Source organism: Danio aesculapii, chromosome 20 (assembly GCF_903798145.1).
Source record: "Danio aesculapii chromosome 20, fDanAes4.1, whole genome shotgun sequence".
NCBI classification, from domain to species: domain Eukaryota; kingdom Metazoa; phylum Chordata; class Actinopteri; order Cypriniformes; family Danionidae; genus Danio; species Danio aesculapii.
Genome location: NC_079454.1, coordinates 43,265,631 through 43,282,892, shown reverse-complemented (window position 1 = coordinate 43,282,892; position 17,262 = coordinate 43,265,631). Strand labels below are relative to the sequence as shown.

The window sequence follows — 17,262 nt, the reverse complement described above, 5'->3', positions numbered from 1 at the left end:
TATAAATACATATAGATCATTTACTTTAATCATTACTATTGGAATGTGAAGAGATTTTCAACCTACAGAACTAAACATGTTTCTGAAGACAATCACCTACTGCATCTTTAAATGGCAGAATTTTTTTTTGAGTGAACCGACCCTTTATTAATTAATAATGTGCAACAATGTAGCATTTACATAATATTTACTGGACTAATCTAAAACGCCATTTGTAAGAATTAGACCTTAAACAATAATAAAAATGGTAAGAATGATTATACTATCATCATTTTGAAACCAAAGATTAGCTTCAATACTTAGGTAGATGCGTCTCTAAACATTTGACTGGTGGTATATGTACTGTAGACCAGTAAAGAGATTTTCACCCAAAAATGAAAATGTACTCCCTCTCAAGTATTTTCAAACCTTTATGGAGTTTCTTTCATTTGTTGAACACAAAACAAGACATTTTGAAGTAAGCTGATAACCTGTAACCACTGACCTCCACAGCAGATAAAACAAATACTATTTAAGTCAAGGGTTTCCAACATTTTTCAAAACACATTTTGTGTTTAACAGAAGAAAGAAAGTCATTTGTGGGTGAACTTTCCCTTTAATTAATATTAATTTAAAAAAAGTTAAATACAATAGATTCAAGTTTTACACTTACATTGTTTGATACCTGATGGTAGAGCAAGAGTTTCCCTGTCCACTTGTCCAAGATCATACTCACTGCTGTTCAAATGGTCTGAAGTGTCTTGTTCTCCAACAGATTCTTCAGATGGCTTTTTTGCACTCAACGTGGACTCATTTGAGATGACCTGCTTCTTGGCTTCGCTTGTGTGCTCAGTTATCATTGATAAATCATTCATAGTGCTGGAGATGACTTGTTGTTTAGGCTCTTGATTAAGTCCTTGCTCTTGCTGAAACCTGATTCCAAGCATATTGTCAATATACATTGCATGATCAGACTCTACTAACTCCTTTGCGAGATTTTGATTCCCTGTGATGATGTCAACCTCCCATTGTGTCTCAGAAACATGTTGTCTGAAGCGTATCTTAAGGCTCTTGTGACACATGGAGTTCTGGAAAGACACGATGGCATCGTCAGACCAGTCTGGAGCATTGGGTTTAACTCCCCTCAGTAAACAATGATAGGTGACTTTAGGTAATCTACTGAGCTCCTCAGGAAGTTTTCTTAGCTGGGAGGCATCTGGCCGAGAAAGAACAGAATACAGTCCATAGTCAACCAAGTTTATGAGCACCGAAGTTGAATCGCATTGCACAATCTCTGCCCTGCACCATTTTTGATTCTCCACCAATTTCACCAAACAGCTCGTACCAGGAACAAAATGAACTTCAGGTAATGGTACCAACACTTCGGGAAGGTTCTCAAGAATGGATGAGACTGTATCTGCTATCAAAAGCAGATCCTCTAGAATGATGTAAAATTCAGATGGGGTTGTGACCGCTGCTGCAAATCCTTCATATTCGAAGTTCATTTTGACGGGAGCCTGGAAGAGGGTCTGTGGTGGATCCAAATTGGTCCTCAAATAAGTCTCTGGGGAGGAAGGATGATCAGTGACGACAGACAAATCTTCATGAATTTTCCCCGGCTCACTGTCTTTCACATCATGCAGAGCAACGCAAGCAAGTGACACAGAGTTTTCATTTTCTTGTTGGACATTTTCTTGTAGTCCTCCTGAAATTTTAGTCACCGGAATACTGGTCTCACATTGTGGTTCCGAGTTAACCACAACCTTTGGCTTGAAATTTTGTTTCTTGTACTTTCTTCTCCAAAATTCCTTTGTTTTGACACTTGTTTGTACATATATGGCTGCTTTCCTAATTTGCTTAGTTGCAAAAGTCAGTTCACATTTACGTTGTTGTGTGTTTGACTTGGTCTTTTGCTGGACGGTTCTAACTTCTGTTGGTTTCGTTCTGAAATCACAAATGCTTTGTGGGTTTGACGTTATCTTTTGCTGGAAGGTTCTAACAGTCTGATTGTTTCCAAGTTGACGACTGAACTGCTGTTGGTATGATTCGGTCTTTTGCTGGAAGCTTTTAACTTCTTTAATATATTGGATGTAGGTATCAGATTGGCTTTGCGCCTGGGAATCTTTTGGTAATTTATCTTGACTTGCCAAATCTACATCTTTACTATGATCGGCATCATACTTTGAGTCTCCAAGCAAGTGGTCATCGTCAAACTCAATGCTCACTTCCCATGAACCTTCCAGACTTTGAATGAATTCAACTGATAAAGGTTTACCAACTGCTTTCTCCATAAAAGAGTCATAATTTTCAAATGAGTGAGGTTTTGCAAGTGCGCAGGGAATGCTTAATCTGGGTTGAGACAAAAACGTATTGGTTAGCATGTGAACATTCTTCCTGTCGACAGTTGCAGTATTACCATAATCAATAAACTCAACAGCTAAGAGGTCAGAGTTTGACACATTGGTGATGACAGCTCTGTACAAAGCCAAGTCTTCTTCATACTCAGCTGCAACAAGGTCCCCTACTTTTATTTTGGTTTCCACATTTCTTTTTTTATTCTTGAAGCCTGTACCATTTAGTTCCTCAATCATCTGTAGTATTTTCGGTTCATCATCTTCCATCTGAATAAAGAAGCTTCCAGCAGAATTGCAATGAGAGACAAAGCCCACACCTCTAGAACCTGGTTTCATTGTGACAGCAGGAAGATCACAAAGTTTTGGCAAGCTCTGATGAGATGGCACTACTTTAAGGGGACAGGGAGCATTCTGACCTTCAATTTCAACAGATTCCTTGAGTTGCCTTTTGGAATGGTTTAAGGATCTTGGAGTTTGCTTTCCATTCTGTTTGGCTTTACCACGTCTGGTTGCTTTGCAGTTAAGTTTACAGTTCGGTAAGCTGACATGCGCTTCTTCTTTGGGGGAATCCAACTCAAGTTTGTTGACAGCTGGGTCACTTTGTGCCACACCATGAGCAGCCATGAGCTCTTTGACTTTTTCATTGATATGCAGATTGCCATCATAAAGATCACAAACAAAATGACCATTGTTGTCTCTTGACACAAACTTGGCCCTGAAGGACTTGTTGAGGATGTCAGTCTCGAGCCACTTGTTGATTTCTGGCAAATGTTCCCCCTCTGGAAGATTCAAAAGACTGCATCTCAGAGCCTGCATTGGTGTTAGCAATAAGTCACCTGCTGTTGTTGGAATTGCCATGACATTTGTTTTCTCTGCAATCTCCTTATTGCCATAATCAACGAAGACAACACTCACATGCTGATTAGATTGAACAGGGTGTGCCAGAGCTCTGTACCAACTGCCGTCACAGAAATATTTGGCCAAGCAAAGTTTACTGCTGCAGTTGTCAGAAATTGAAGTGAAGAGTTGACTTTCGTCTGCAACTTTCTCGGTCAGTCTATTAAGAATCTCTGTATTCCTATCAAGCTGAAAATAGATTTCCCAAGGGCTACAGACATAAGTGACATGCACCAGTTCTTCACTTCCACAACTTATATTGAAAGAGGAGTAAACGAATGACCAAGGGTGAGCCGATGAAATTGTCTGCTTGTCTGGAGCTTGTACTTCTGCTGCAACACCTTTCTCTACAAGGTACGTAGAGGCCTGTTGAAGGGGTGTATGAATGCTGACAAGGTTAAGTAGACCTTTTCCTTTTTCATAAACTTGGGAATGAATTCTGCATTTGCTGGACGTACACTTGAACAGAAAATCCCTGAACAAATTGCATGCTTCTGAACTCCATGAACTTCCTCCAATGGGTTCAATCAAGTTCAATCTGCATCTAAATGCTTGTGCAGGAAGTTCAAAAAACTGTGGCTGTAGAGTTTGGATGTTTTGCAACTTTTCCTGAATAATTAGGCCAACATCAACTAGGATGATGAGCAGTTCCTCACCGTGTTCTCCTACCATGCATGCTCTGTGCCATTGGTTATCATGTGGAGACTTAACAGCACAACATAATGCAGGTATCAGAAGACCAGATGTATATGTTTGGTAAAACAACTGCATCTCTTCCATTAGTTTGTCCAGGTCAAGTTTTGTACTCACATTTTGGCACCAAAAATCAGATGGAGAATTTATATGTGAGCAAATGACACTTACTTCAGATCCAGGTTTGAAATGCATTGGTTTTAAAGTCTTAGCAGGAACTTCCAGTTTCGATGTCTTATTGGGAGTGTGTTTTTCAAAGTCATTCTGTGGTTCCCATTCACATTCCATTTGATTTGGACAGGACATAGAAGATGTGAATTTGCAAAAAGTCATCACACGATGGTCCTTTTTATTTTTTTTCTTGCTCAGAGCATTTCCCTTGTTTTTACAAGGCCTCTTCACTTCAACAGATGCTAATGCTGGGTTGTATCTCCAGTCAAGGGCCATTTTAGCTGTTATCATGATGGTTGCGATGCTGCAATTTTCAGCATCTCTCTCAAACAGATCAACAACATAATTTGTATTTTTTCTATGAACGACATGAATTATCAAGGTTTTGTCTGATGTGACTTCCCTGAAGTAATTGGATGCTGTGGTTGTCCAGATGTCCTCATGTGGAGCTACATGCGCTAAAGCACATTCCATTGCGAATTCTGGATGAATTGCAAACTTCTTTGGGAGTTTTTTAATTAAAATGCCTGGCACCTTTTCAGTGTTCCCAAAGTCAATGAAAAACACTTCTGCTCCTTTATCCAAAGTATCTACTACAAGTGCTCTGTAGTATTGCATGTCATTCTCGTACATTGCACAACAAAGTGCACCAGGCATTAGGTCTTCAAAAACCTCTTCGTGCAACTGTAATTTGCTGAAGTAATCAGCCATTTCCCTTGTCATGTTTTCAAAATTAGGATTGTGTTCTTTGGTTCTTATCCAGAAATGTGTTGGACTCTGCACATGTACCACATATCCCTCAAAAAAAGAATCATCAGGTATTGCTCCACTAGGATTTGAATCTGAACTTTGAGCCACTTTTGTCTCTCCAGCAGACACGTTTGAAAGGACATCATAGGGAAAGTTGGAATTGCTCCCTAAATTGTCACTTTCATGTGGTTCAACTCCAGCTTGTTTCTCAGAGTTCTTCTCAGCTGTGTTCATTGTGACCAAGTAGACGTTCTGATCTTTGCAAACGTCATCGATTTCAATCTCCAAAACTTTCCCTAGCAACCCATTCTTAAGAGAATCTACTTGTTGATTTTTGATGTTTTCATCTTGTTTTTCCAAGCATGAAAGAGAACATGGAAATGCCATGATTGGCGTTGAGAGGAATTCCGATGGTAGCTGAAGAATGTTTTCAACTTTCATAGATTCACAATAGCCACTGTCAACAAACACAACTCTGACCTGAGAGTTAAGGGGGAGACATTCCACAAAACCCCTGTGCCATTTTTCATCTTTCCCTTTTACTGCGCAGAGCAAACCAAGGTTTTCATCTAGGTCGTTGGTTAGGCAACCACTGACTGATTCACATGCAAGTGCTAATTTGTCTGACATTTCTTGCAGGTCCTTACCCATGGATGAGAGTCGACAGTAGAATAATCCAGGATTCACAGCTGCAGCTACCACAACTTTTACTTCCTGACCAACTTTTAACTTTGGGCCGTTAAGTGATAGAATTTCTTCAAAGCCCAGTAGGCTTGAGGACTTAAGGCAATATTCTTGCCCTATTTGCTTTTCAATCAAGAGGTCGGGGACAGATTCATTGCTTTGTGGAATTGGCTCATCAATAAGCATCTCAACCAGTAGCAGAAATGTACTGGTGTCCACGTGTCTCCCAAGTCTCTTTTTTATCATGTCACTATTGATGTCCGGAACCTCAAGTATGAGGATTTGGTGTGGTAGACGAGCATGGATGTATCCTTTGATCCGGCTGCCTTTTAATGAAGAGAAATAACTATTTGTCAGACTGTCCCATTGGCTCTGGATTGGCAGAATATTGGCAAAGAAACCACAGACAATCTTAGGTGGAAGCATTAGCAGTGTGTCGGATATTGAGGACAAACAGTTGGGTCCAACAATCATCATGTCTCCATGGTCTAGCAAAAATATGTGGAACTTATCGTTCTCTATGTTTTTGACTCTTCCCCTGTACCAACGACCAGACCCGGAGTCTTCTACCAGACAAACATTTCCAACTTGAACAGAAACTTTTGATTTCACAGCATTTTGAATTTCAACTTGAAGAATGTTGTAGTCCAGTTCACAGATTGTCATGTACTGGCCCTGAAAGTGTACCAGTTTGTTTTCAGGCCTGCAGTCAATGTGAGTCAGCTTTAGCTCCACAGGCCACAATACGCAAGGAGCAGGGAGCTTTGATTCCTCTTTTGTCCTAAAAACACAACAAAAATTGTGTAATTTACTTAAATCTAAAATCTATAAAACATGCACATTATATCAGACACAATTTTTCCACCCAAACTTACGGTAGTGCAATTACCTGATTTCAACTTATATTCCTGAGTATCACTATTATCTTGGAGTAGCACCACATATTAGCAAAACGGATCTATTTGAATAGACATACTAAAGATTCCAAGACATTAATTTCTTAAGAAACTAAACTGAATTTAAAAAAAAAAAAGTATTATAGTATGTATTGCAACTCAAACAAATGTTTTGGTATAAACTTCTACAGAGACTGTAAGACACTGAAACACCACATAATAGCAAATAACTAGGTTGAGACCAAATTCAAAGCAAAATAACAGCAACATATACAAATGTATATGCAAATAAAGAGATTTTTAGATTGCAAACTATAGAAAAAAAATAGTGTATATGGTGTGTAGTCTTGTCAGGCAACATTCATAATAAATGTACTCATTTCAACAATATAGCAGACCGTGAACTAAGTATTTCTTGTATTGTTAATAAAATTTATATATACACACATACACACATTCTTGGGATAGCCCATTTAATGACAAAACTATAACTCGATACATTTTCCATACAGTATATGAAACGGCCTGGCCTGGCCTGGCCTGGATTTAGTGGCCTGCAGCAGGATATATAACTAAATAATAGCAGCTTACTTTATGTAAAATGGCGTAATCTACATGATGATAGACACGAAGGTGGGTAAAAAAAGTTCACACTGTCAGTTACTTGATAGATTCTGCATACTGGGTTGTCTAAAACAGTTTTTTTTTTTTTTTATAACAGCAGGGCTCGAGAATAAGGACTGCCTGATGGCCCGTGGCCAGCGTGCGAGACGCTCGGGACAGTATAGAGAATGGTTACAGTGCTGCCTTGTCACTAAAGTTTAATTTGGCTGTGACTGTTTGTCATTTGCGTGCAAACACGGGGTGCTTTCACACACAGACGTTTGTTTCGGAACCGGTCTCGTTTCCCCAGTAAGTGTGGTTTGTCTGGCATATGTAAATCGGTCAGAGATTGCCTGAATGAGGTGGTCTCGGCTCGATTGAGCAGATCGATTGTAATGAAGACAAAACGATCCATCGAACCAGGTTCTATCACAGTGTATTATCGTTGTGTAATAGACATACAATGAGAGAATTATGAGCAGTGCGGGATGTCATTTCTACCGGCAAATGCGTTTCATGTCTAATATGAAAGTGAAAACATGCTGAAATATTACCTAGTGCTGTTTATCCGTTAGGAAAATTGACCGAAGTTACCATCTGATAATTTTTCCGTATTTTAATCTTTTAATATTTTGTATTAGGCCTGTTGGTTTGTTCATTTCTGCAGACACCTCGAAAGAAAGATCAACATTTATCTGCTTCATGGTCTGACTGCAGTCCCAGTGTTGTGACGAGAAATGCACCCCTGCAGTAAAATGCAGGCACCTCCTTCTTAGACTTTCATTAACATTCTTAGTCTACATTTTAATAAAAATCAAAGGCCATAATTGATAAAAACGTAGGCTAATATGATTATAATTTTGATGGATCAAGCAAGAACAAGTGAAATGCATTTTAAAACTAGGTTTACAAATAAATGAAAAATAAAAATATTGTCTGTAGTCTAGACTGATGTAATGAGCCTGTTTCTAAAATTAGGCATTTTGATGGGTTTAGAACAAACGAAAAACATAAAATTGTTGTAGTTTTCAACTAAACCACACATTTAACAATTCACTTGAATTAATCTAAGCAGTATTGTATTTAAATTTAATCTAGCTTATAATATATACTGTAAAAAATAAATAAAATAAAGGCATTTAAATTACCATATTTACCATAAAATAACGGACATTAAATTACAGATATTTCCTTGAATTTAAATTTCTGGTAAATTTTTGTAATTTACCGTCTGTTATTTTACTTTTTTCCGGCACCCCAGCTGCCGAAATAACACATACATATATATGTATGCTCAATAAAAAGTGTATGTATACAATTATACTTTTGACACATTATCTAAAATATGTGGCTAAGAAATAGCTATTAACTTCTTTTTTGGTGGAGCCAGTGAAAATTTTGGCAGGGCAAGTAAAAATCTGAACCAGAATAAATCCTTAGCGTTGAACCCTGAACACACTTGCTTAATTTTTTCAAGTGTGGACAGACTGTGAGTGCTTTTCAATTTTTGTTTATACATACTTGTTTCCTCTCCTCACTTCTTGAATTTTAACTCCACCCCTTCAGGATTCAAGGAAAGGACACAAGGAAAAGATGATGACAGGGGAATTGAATGTAGTGAAATGATATAATCTCACTCCCTCTAACGCAGGGATGTCAAACTCAATTTCCGGAGGGCCGGAGCCCTGCACAGTTTAGTTCCAGCCCTGCTTCAACACACTTACCTGTAGGTTTCAAACAGGACTGAAAGACTTAAATGGTTTGATCAGCTGTGTTTAATTAGGGTTGGAACTACTCTGTGCAGGGCTGCAGCCCTCCAGGAATTGAGTTTGACATCCCTGCTCTTACGTCACTTCAAAGCATCATCATCTTATGAATACTGTACGTCACTGATTTTGCTTGCACGTCCAGATTCTTAAATATTACAGATAATCATTTACATTGTAATAGTTTAAACCTACAGTGGCCGGGAAGTGCAAAACGATATTACAAAGTGTGAAACACTTTTACAAAGCTAGAGACAAATTTACAATTTGAAAAACATTTTTACCTGTCATAACACACAATTACATAGGAAAAACTATTTTACCAAGGACAAAACAAATTTACATTTCAGAAAAGAATTAACAAAACACTTTTACAAGTTCCGAAAATTTACAATTACAGATTCCTTACGGAAAAGGAAATGTACCACACACCGGAAGTGACGTAGTATGTACCACACACCGGAAAATATCATCTCGTGTGTGACTTTGTAGACACAGCTTAACACGTCTAGAACTATAAAAATCATGGTTTTATCAACTGCGATAAAATATCGCTTGTCATTTAGAGCTATTCTGAGAAAATATCAGCGTGAGAGTACGTAAAAACATGTAAACAAAAGAATATAGAAAAACAAAGCATGACATATGTTGACTGATAGATATCGAAACCAACCTCAACATATAGACCTGAATAGCTCAGTTAGATAGGTCGGTTGATACTAGCGCTGAAACGTTTGACGTGGGTTTGAATCCCGTTGATGACATGTCAATTATAATTATTTATTTACATTAATTTTGGTTATATACTGTTCTGCTACACAAATATTAAAATCAATAATGTTTACACGGACACCCAGGATTAAGAATCTTTATTTGGTATGGGCATGTTTTGTTGCTGTGAAAAAGTGACGAATCTGCCAATCTACAAACGTGAATAGTTTACATCTGGAAAGGGGCACTAGTTAACACGGACACCAGTTAAACCGTAACACCAGCTTCATTCAGTTTACTTTTAAGAGTCCTCAAGCAGATGTTTACACCATGTAGATTTGACATCACGTCCACGATTACAGCATACTAGTGGCCCTCATTAAAATATTGAACACATTGATGCAGTATGTCTGGTGATTCCGTCTGGTCCGCGTCCTTTAGAAACTCCAAACACCGACCACACGTAAAGCAAAACCGCGTTAAGCTGCTCATGTGTTTGCCACAAAACGGGCAAAATAACCCTCTACCGCAGTCCACGTTCTGTCACCATAAACTTTATTTACACCATGTTTTCCACAGCACGAATTAACAGTGCTCACCAACAACACTTTTCCCCGCGTCACTCCCGGTGTGTGGTACATTCCACGTCACTTCCGGTGTGTGGTACATTCCCTTTCCTTAAGGAATCTGTAATTGTAAATTTGTTTCGAGACTTGTAAAAGCGTTTTGTTAATTCTTTTCTGAAATGTAAATTTGTTTCGTCCTTGGTAAAATTGTTTTTCCTTTGTAATTGTGTCTTATGACAGGTAAAAACATTCACCAAAACGTAAATTTGTCTCGAGCTTTGTAAAAGCGTTTCACACTTTGTAATATCGTTTTGAACTTCCCGGCCACCGTATAAACCTACTCAAAAAAACAAAAAACATTTGTCTGCATTTTTTACATATGATTAACAATATACCCTGGTTTTTATTTGTGCTGAAACATTGGCTGTTACATGAAAATTAAAGGAACTGTAAAAACAAACAACATTTAAACTGAATGTATGCTTAATATCCACATTCATGCGTTTAGTTTTTCAACCGTATTTAGCGATACCGAATTTGGATATTTCAACTGTATTTGGCGCATATGTGAAATGGGGGGAGAATATAAACATGCATCAGGTTTAGTCAATAAAACACTTCCACAAAGAATCCACCCGTGTATCCTCACTAGTGTTGTCTAGTGTAGTATCGACTTTGGTAGCAATCGGTACTGAAATTGAATAAAAACATCCCTTTCCCGCTAATATTTGAGTATGCTTAACTGAAATGACTGTGATTGGCCGTAAAGGTCATCGGTTCACCACTCTTCACTGTTGAGTGATGAATTGGAAGCACAAATACAGAGACATTAAGCATTTCAAAGCAGTGTAGATCAGTCAATCCAGTGTCAATTCCTACCACTATATTAGGGGGGTGCCCCACCATCCCAACGACTTTCCCTGCCCCCTTTGAAGTCAAGTTAATTGTTTTTTTTATATAGCGCCAGATTTTTTAAATAAACAAACTAAATAGCCGCATGTACTATCTTATTTACACAATGGCATGTAATTTTAGTCTCTAGACCATCTTAATCCAATATTTTGTCTTCATATTGTTTTATTTACTTAGCTTAGCAACATAGACACCTCTACATGGTGTTGAAAGAGTTACAGACTGTATTTATAAGGTATAATTCACCCCAAAATGTCATTTCGGTCTTCATGTAATGATGTATTCGCAGCCACGAAATCACACCTGATGTGAGCTGACCGTGAGCTGTTACCACAGAGAAGGTGGGCACGCGCGCATGTGAATGAAGTCTACTTAAGTGAACAGAACCTGCATAGACTGTGGATAATAGGTACTAAAGTTGTAAATAATATTCAGTTTGTGGCAGAGTGACTGTTTGGGAGCCGTGCGGAAAGTGTGAACCACACTTGGCAGTGAAAATAAAACCAGAAGCATGCATGCCATTTAAATGATCATACCACATTTTAGAGTAATGATTACAACAAGCATTTAATATGTTTTTCTTTCATGGCAAACACAAATTGTTGTGCATGAAAAAAAATGTTTAACAGTGTCAGTATAACTATTCTAGCCTATGTAATGTTGAATATGATGCAAGCGAGAATCTGAATCCCTTTTCAAAATGGGAGGGATTTGGATCCTATTGTCAGGAAATTTAAAAGAGACTTTTTGTCTATCACCCCAATATGACTGTGGACACACATTCCTACACACAGTTCTGTCCAGACAGCTTACAATAGTTGATTTTCATCTTAGGTACCCTTTAAAATAAGTTAAAAATAAGAATTTATGGGGAAAAAAAAAGTCTCCTTTTTTATTGTGTTTATGTGACTGCCCCACTAAAACTAAAGAGGTTGAATGTGCATCAGCCTTGTAATATTAAATATTAAAACTGTACAATTATTATATCTTCTATGCAACAAAAACTACCAGCACTGTGCATCACCGAGCATCGGGACTCATCTTTTGCACTTAATTCATTATTAATGTGTTGTATTAAAGGGCACCTATGGTGAAAAATCTATTTTTCAAGCTGTTTGCACAGACATGTGTGTAGATATAGTGTATAGACCGTCATATTGGGGTGATATAAACTCACCCAGTCCTTTTTTTTTTTAAATTTAACAACATAAAAACGCTGGACCAATTGGAGCGGTTTTCAGACCGACCACAACTTTACGTAGGAGTGCGGTCACCCCACCAACCGAATTGATTGACAGCGGTGCGCATTAACATGTCCCGGTAGTCACGTGTATAATCATATCAACAAGACCAGATGTGCGCAAAGCAACCGGGAATAAAAGGTCTGTTCAGTTCGCTAGGATCATCATCAAATGTGATCAAGAGTGAGTTTCACATGTTTAAAATGTTTTTAAAACAGTGCACGTGTGTAATGAAGTACAGCGATTTAGCTTAGCTTTACTTCATCAGCACAGCCGCTGCACAAAAAATACAATCTCCAACCACAGCTATGCTGATGACACTCAGATCTACCTAGCCTTACTGCCAATTGACACAGCCCCATTGACACCCTCTGCCAATGCAGTGATGAAATTAACAAGTGGATGTGCCAAAACTTTCTTCAGTTAAACAAAGAGAAAACTGAAGTGATTGCATTTGGGAACAGAGATGAGGTTCTCAAGGTAAATGCGTACCTTGGCACTAAAGGTCAAACAACAAAAAATAATGTCAAGAATCTTGGTGTGACTCTGTCAGATCTGAGTTTCAATAGTCATATCAAAGCAGTTATTAAATCAGCATATTATCATCTCAAAAGTATTGCAAGAATTAGATCCTTTGTTTCCAGTGAAGACTTAGAGAAACTTGTTCATGCTTTTATCAGCAGCAGGGTGGATTACTGTAACGGCCTCCTCACTGGCCTTCACAAAAAGACAGTCAGACAGTTGCAGCTCATCCAGAACGCTGCGGCCAGAATTCTGACCAGAACCAGGAAATCAGAGCACATCACACCTGTCCTCAGGTCTTTACCCTGGCTCCCAGTTACATTCAGAATAGATTTTAAAGTATTATTACTGGTCTAGAAATCACTAAATGGCCTAGGACCTCAATACATTACAGATATGCTCACTAAATACAAACCTAACAGATCACTCAGATCTTTAGGATCATATAAACTAGAAATTCCAAGGGTTCAGTCAAAGCAGGGTGAATCGGCTTTCAGCTACTACGCCCCTCACTGCTAGAATCAGCTTCCAGAATGATCAGATGTGCTGCAACATTAGGCACATTCAAATCAAGACTGAAAACACATCTGTTTAGCTGTGCCTTTACTGAATGAGCACTGTGCTACGCCCGACAGATCGCACTATTATGTTTTTCTCTTCTTTTTCATTCTTTTATAACACATTTTATCTGTTTTTATGCTTATTTATTTTATTTTTTTAACCATTTTTATTATTTGTTTTTATTTTTCTTATACTTGTTTCTTTTATTCCTGTTTATTTAAAGCACTTTGAATTGCCACTGTGTATGAAATGTGCTATATAAATAAACTTGCCTTGCCTTACTTGTGAGAAAGCTTAAATGCATAGGCTACTTCATTCTTAAATGTGGTAGATATGCCCATTTAATTTGGGCGTTTATCTACTTGGTTATATGCATATATCTGTTAATATGGTACAACATTTTGTCTTAATATACTGTAATCTGAATCCATTATGCACATTATTCATTTAATGGCAGGAATTGGATTAAAACCTTGGTTTCATGCATGATTGAACATACAAACGAGCTTTATTTTTAATTCTTTCCCCATGAATAATGAGTTTTTACAGCAATAATTTTTTTTTAGGTATAATGCAGTAGGTGAAGTTGAAGTGAGCTGCAGGACGTCTGGGTCTCCTGAGAGCGAAATATAAGCCAATCAAAATAAGTTAAAATAAGTTATGAAGGCTTCTCACAATGAAACGATCCACCCCCTGTCGATCTGCATGAGGTTACACACACACACAAAGTTTGCTCGCACATGGACACACACTCACACAAACATGTGTTTTTATGTGTGAATTATATAACGTAGACTAACTATGTTCCGTATATTTTCCGCTCTTCTGCACCCTCAAACGACCACTCTTCCGTCATTGAAAGCCAGAGAAGCATATTTGTGTGTTCATACTATGGGTGAATACCTACTGCATAATCCAAACTTTGATTGATGTCTTTTGGACTAATGGTTTTTTAGAAAAGATGGGAAGTACTGCCTCCGCATGTGTACAGAAGATGATAGGTATTAACGGTGTTACAAACACGATTAAAATAGTGTTCCGTACAGAGCGCATAACTACAATTCACCACCAGAAATGGTCATTGTTTGAAGTCTTATTAAAAACTTAGCTCAGAATATACTATTGTTGTGTTTAACTTTAAGTTAATGTGATATTTAATATCTTTTTATGAAAGTTTGCGATGAAAGAACCTTACAATTATTTAAGTTTTAGATCATGCTTATTTCATTACAGCGTGACAATTAGGGATGCTCAAAATAATCGATTAACCGTTAACCGAAAGGGTGCGTTTGTAACCGATTAATGCTATCAGTTAAACGATTAAAATCATTATTTTATATATTTTTAGTTTGGCTGCATAAGGGGCCGATTGAATGCGCCTTTGCGTTAAGAGGGGCATCTTTTGCACGAGGCTCATCCCAGAGCAGCAGTTTGTGTTTTCAAGACAACTACAGAGAACTTTTAAAGAGCATGGTTTCCGCTACATTCATTCTTCCATTGCAGGGACCAAAATGATTCTCGCCACGGCTACATTACCCATTCAAAACATTCAGTTATTGTTGTTGTTTTTAATAGCGGATTATAATCGCACCAAAACGTATTAAAAGGTAAGTGAATTATAACAGCGCAAACTTTTCTGTAACCGTATAGTGCTGTGCGCTATCTGTTTAATTTTTTGGCGTTACGTGCTGACTGACTGACTGACGGACAGGTGCGCGATGCATGAGGCCAGCAAACACAACGAAGCGTTTAGTTTAGATGAACACAGTTTCTATAGTTATACTTTATTTATAGATAAAGTATGAGTCTGCATATAATCACTCTATCTTGCTGGAGTTTATAGCTGTTTCGCTTTACTCCAGGACGCATTAACACCGCTCTGGAGGTCTAATCGCTGTTTTAAGTTATCCAGAGCTGTATGAATTTACAAATCTTGAATATCACAATAGTATTAAATATTACAACTGTAACAACACAGACAGCAACACTTATGCACAATCGATACCCAGCTGATTCAGTCGTTGCATAAGAGGACCGCGCTTCTTCTCTTCTTTTTTCCTTGTCAACATATAAAGGCAGGTGCGCCTCGCGTTTTTGGAATGAAAAAAGCTTGTTAGCTGTGTCGGCCACTTGTTCAACTGCAAGACATACTTAACTAGCGGGACGATAACTTATAACCCGTGGCTACAGACACATTTGCCAAAGAAGCAAAATGGAAGAAGAATATTGCTGTTTGAAACAGACGTGTTGATACCAAACCAGCGCTGATGTTGACCTGGATCTGCGTCATAAACGCAACAAATAGGCTTTACCTTTTATTTTACAGCTTATAAAGCATGTATGCACATTAATGCAATATCATATTTAAACAACAAAACTGTTTACAAAAAGTCAACATATGCGCGCGTTGTTGTCTTTTCATCACGCAGCGCGCGCACTTGAACCGCGAGGGAGAGAGAGGAAACCAAGACATAATCTTTAAAATAATGATTTCTATTAAAAATGTAAAAAGGTTTTGTGATTATAATAATAACAGCGGGGCATTAAATAAATGCATATTTTCCATGGAGCGAGCGATTTGAGGAAGTCTGCTATTTTTATTTGACGGAAGACAAAAATATGATTGGAAAAAACAGCCTATGCCGGTTATTAAAAATAATCAGTCAGTGTTTTCGATTTGTAATATAAATTAATTATTTAAGTGGAAAATAATTTAGGGCAGTCCTATTTATTTTATTCATTTTATTTAGTTTATTCTGCTCTTCTGTGCTAAACACTGCAGGTGCGTGAAAATGCTCTGTTGTCTTGTTCTATTATTAATATGCTAGCATATAAAAATTAAATCAGTATTTTAAAATGCAATATTTAATGTGTCAGACACAAAATAGACACATCAATTTGTTTAATATAAAATTAATAGTAATCTGACCAGTTAACCGTTAATAACCGATTAATGAGCGGCGGTTGTCGGTTAGCAAAATTAACCGAAATGAGCATCCCTAGTGACAATTTAAAATATTAAAACATTAAATTCCTGCAACTGACCTTATGAATATGGTGATGTTATGAATAGAAACATCATCAATGCACAAAGATCATGGGCAAATAGCATTTGAAGCCCGTCTTTCAGGCTCTCTCTCTGGCGGAGTTGCGCCGTGGTTATCATCACTCACAAATTAAGTTTAAATATCCCCATTTCAAAACATTTATTCAAGAAAAGGTAATTTATTTAACAATATGTGATAACATGCTATTCAATTCAAAAACACTGTAACACTGTGTGATGCATAAATTAATTGCAAATTCATATTTTCCTTGCTTTAAATGTCTCTCCTCCCAAGCGACACTCCCACCTTAAGCTTGCCCACTGTTCATTTTCAAGCGCATTGGGTGGACGTAGCAAACTTACAGATTTTTTTTGGAAACATTTGGTAGGAGAGTCTGATGAGATAGGGGGTGAAAAAGTAAAAGACAAAGATTACACAGATATATAGCTTGTCTACGACCCATAAGTATTTAATCAGTGATAGGTGTTAAAAGGTCATCTGTTCACACATCGTTGTGTACAGAATATGATTTGTCTACATTTACTATTTATTTTAAAATTGCACTACTGCTAGAAAAATGCAATTTTCTAATTTCGTTTTGTAAAAAGGGTAGTATTTGTTATGAAACCTACCTGCATAAAAGTGTGGATGTAACATGATGCTATAATAAAACGCTTTTGTTTATTTGAAAGCAGATGGTTGTTTTTCTGGTCATATATTCCTAGCCAAAAATATTCTAAAGGTCAGAGCCGGGCCAAGGCATAAGCGAACTAAGCGGCTGCTTAGGGCCCCATGGCCACCAGGGGCCCCCCAAGAGTGCACGAAATGAATGAGTGACTTTCGTTTTATGTTTGTTTGTTGGGTTATGGAAAAGGGGTGGGACAAAACATATGCCCATTTATCATGTTA

General features: G+C 37.6%; 1 protein-coding gene across 1 annotated transcript; it reads right to left on the bottom strand.

Moving 5' to 3' along the window:
* Positions 1-635: 635 nt before the first annotated feature.
* Positions 636-15,596, bottom strand: tdrd15 (tudor domain containing 15). The gene is made up of 2 exons (XM_056480627.1): positions 15,561-15,596; positions 636-6,353 (listed from the first exon to the last, which is right to left on the bottom strand). The coding sequence occupies exons 1-2, from the start codon at positions 15,594-15,596 to the stop codon at positions 636-638; spliced, it is 5,754 nt and encodes a 1,917-aa protein (XP_056336602.1).
* Between the last annotated feature and the right edge of the window lie 1,666 nt (positions 15,597-17,262).

Coding starts and splice junctions, on each gene's coding strand:
- tdrd15 (XM_056480627.1), bottom strand. CDS start 15,596: ATGACGCAGATCCAGGTCAACATCAGCGCTGGTTTG. Junction 6,354..15,560: donor TCAACATCAGCGCTGGTTTG/GTATCAACACGT, acceptor CATGTTTTATAG/ATTTTAGATTTAAGTAAATT.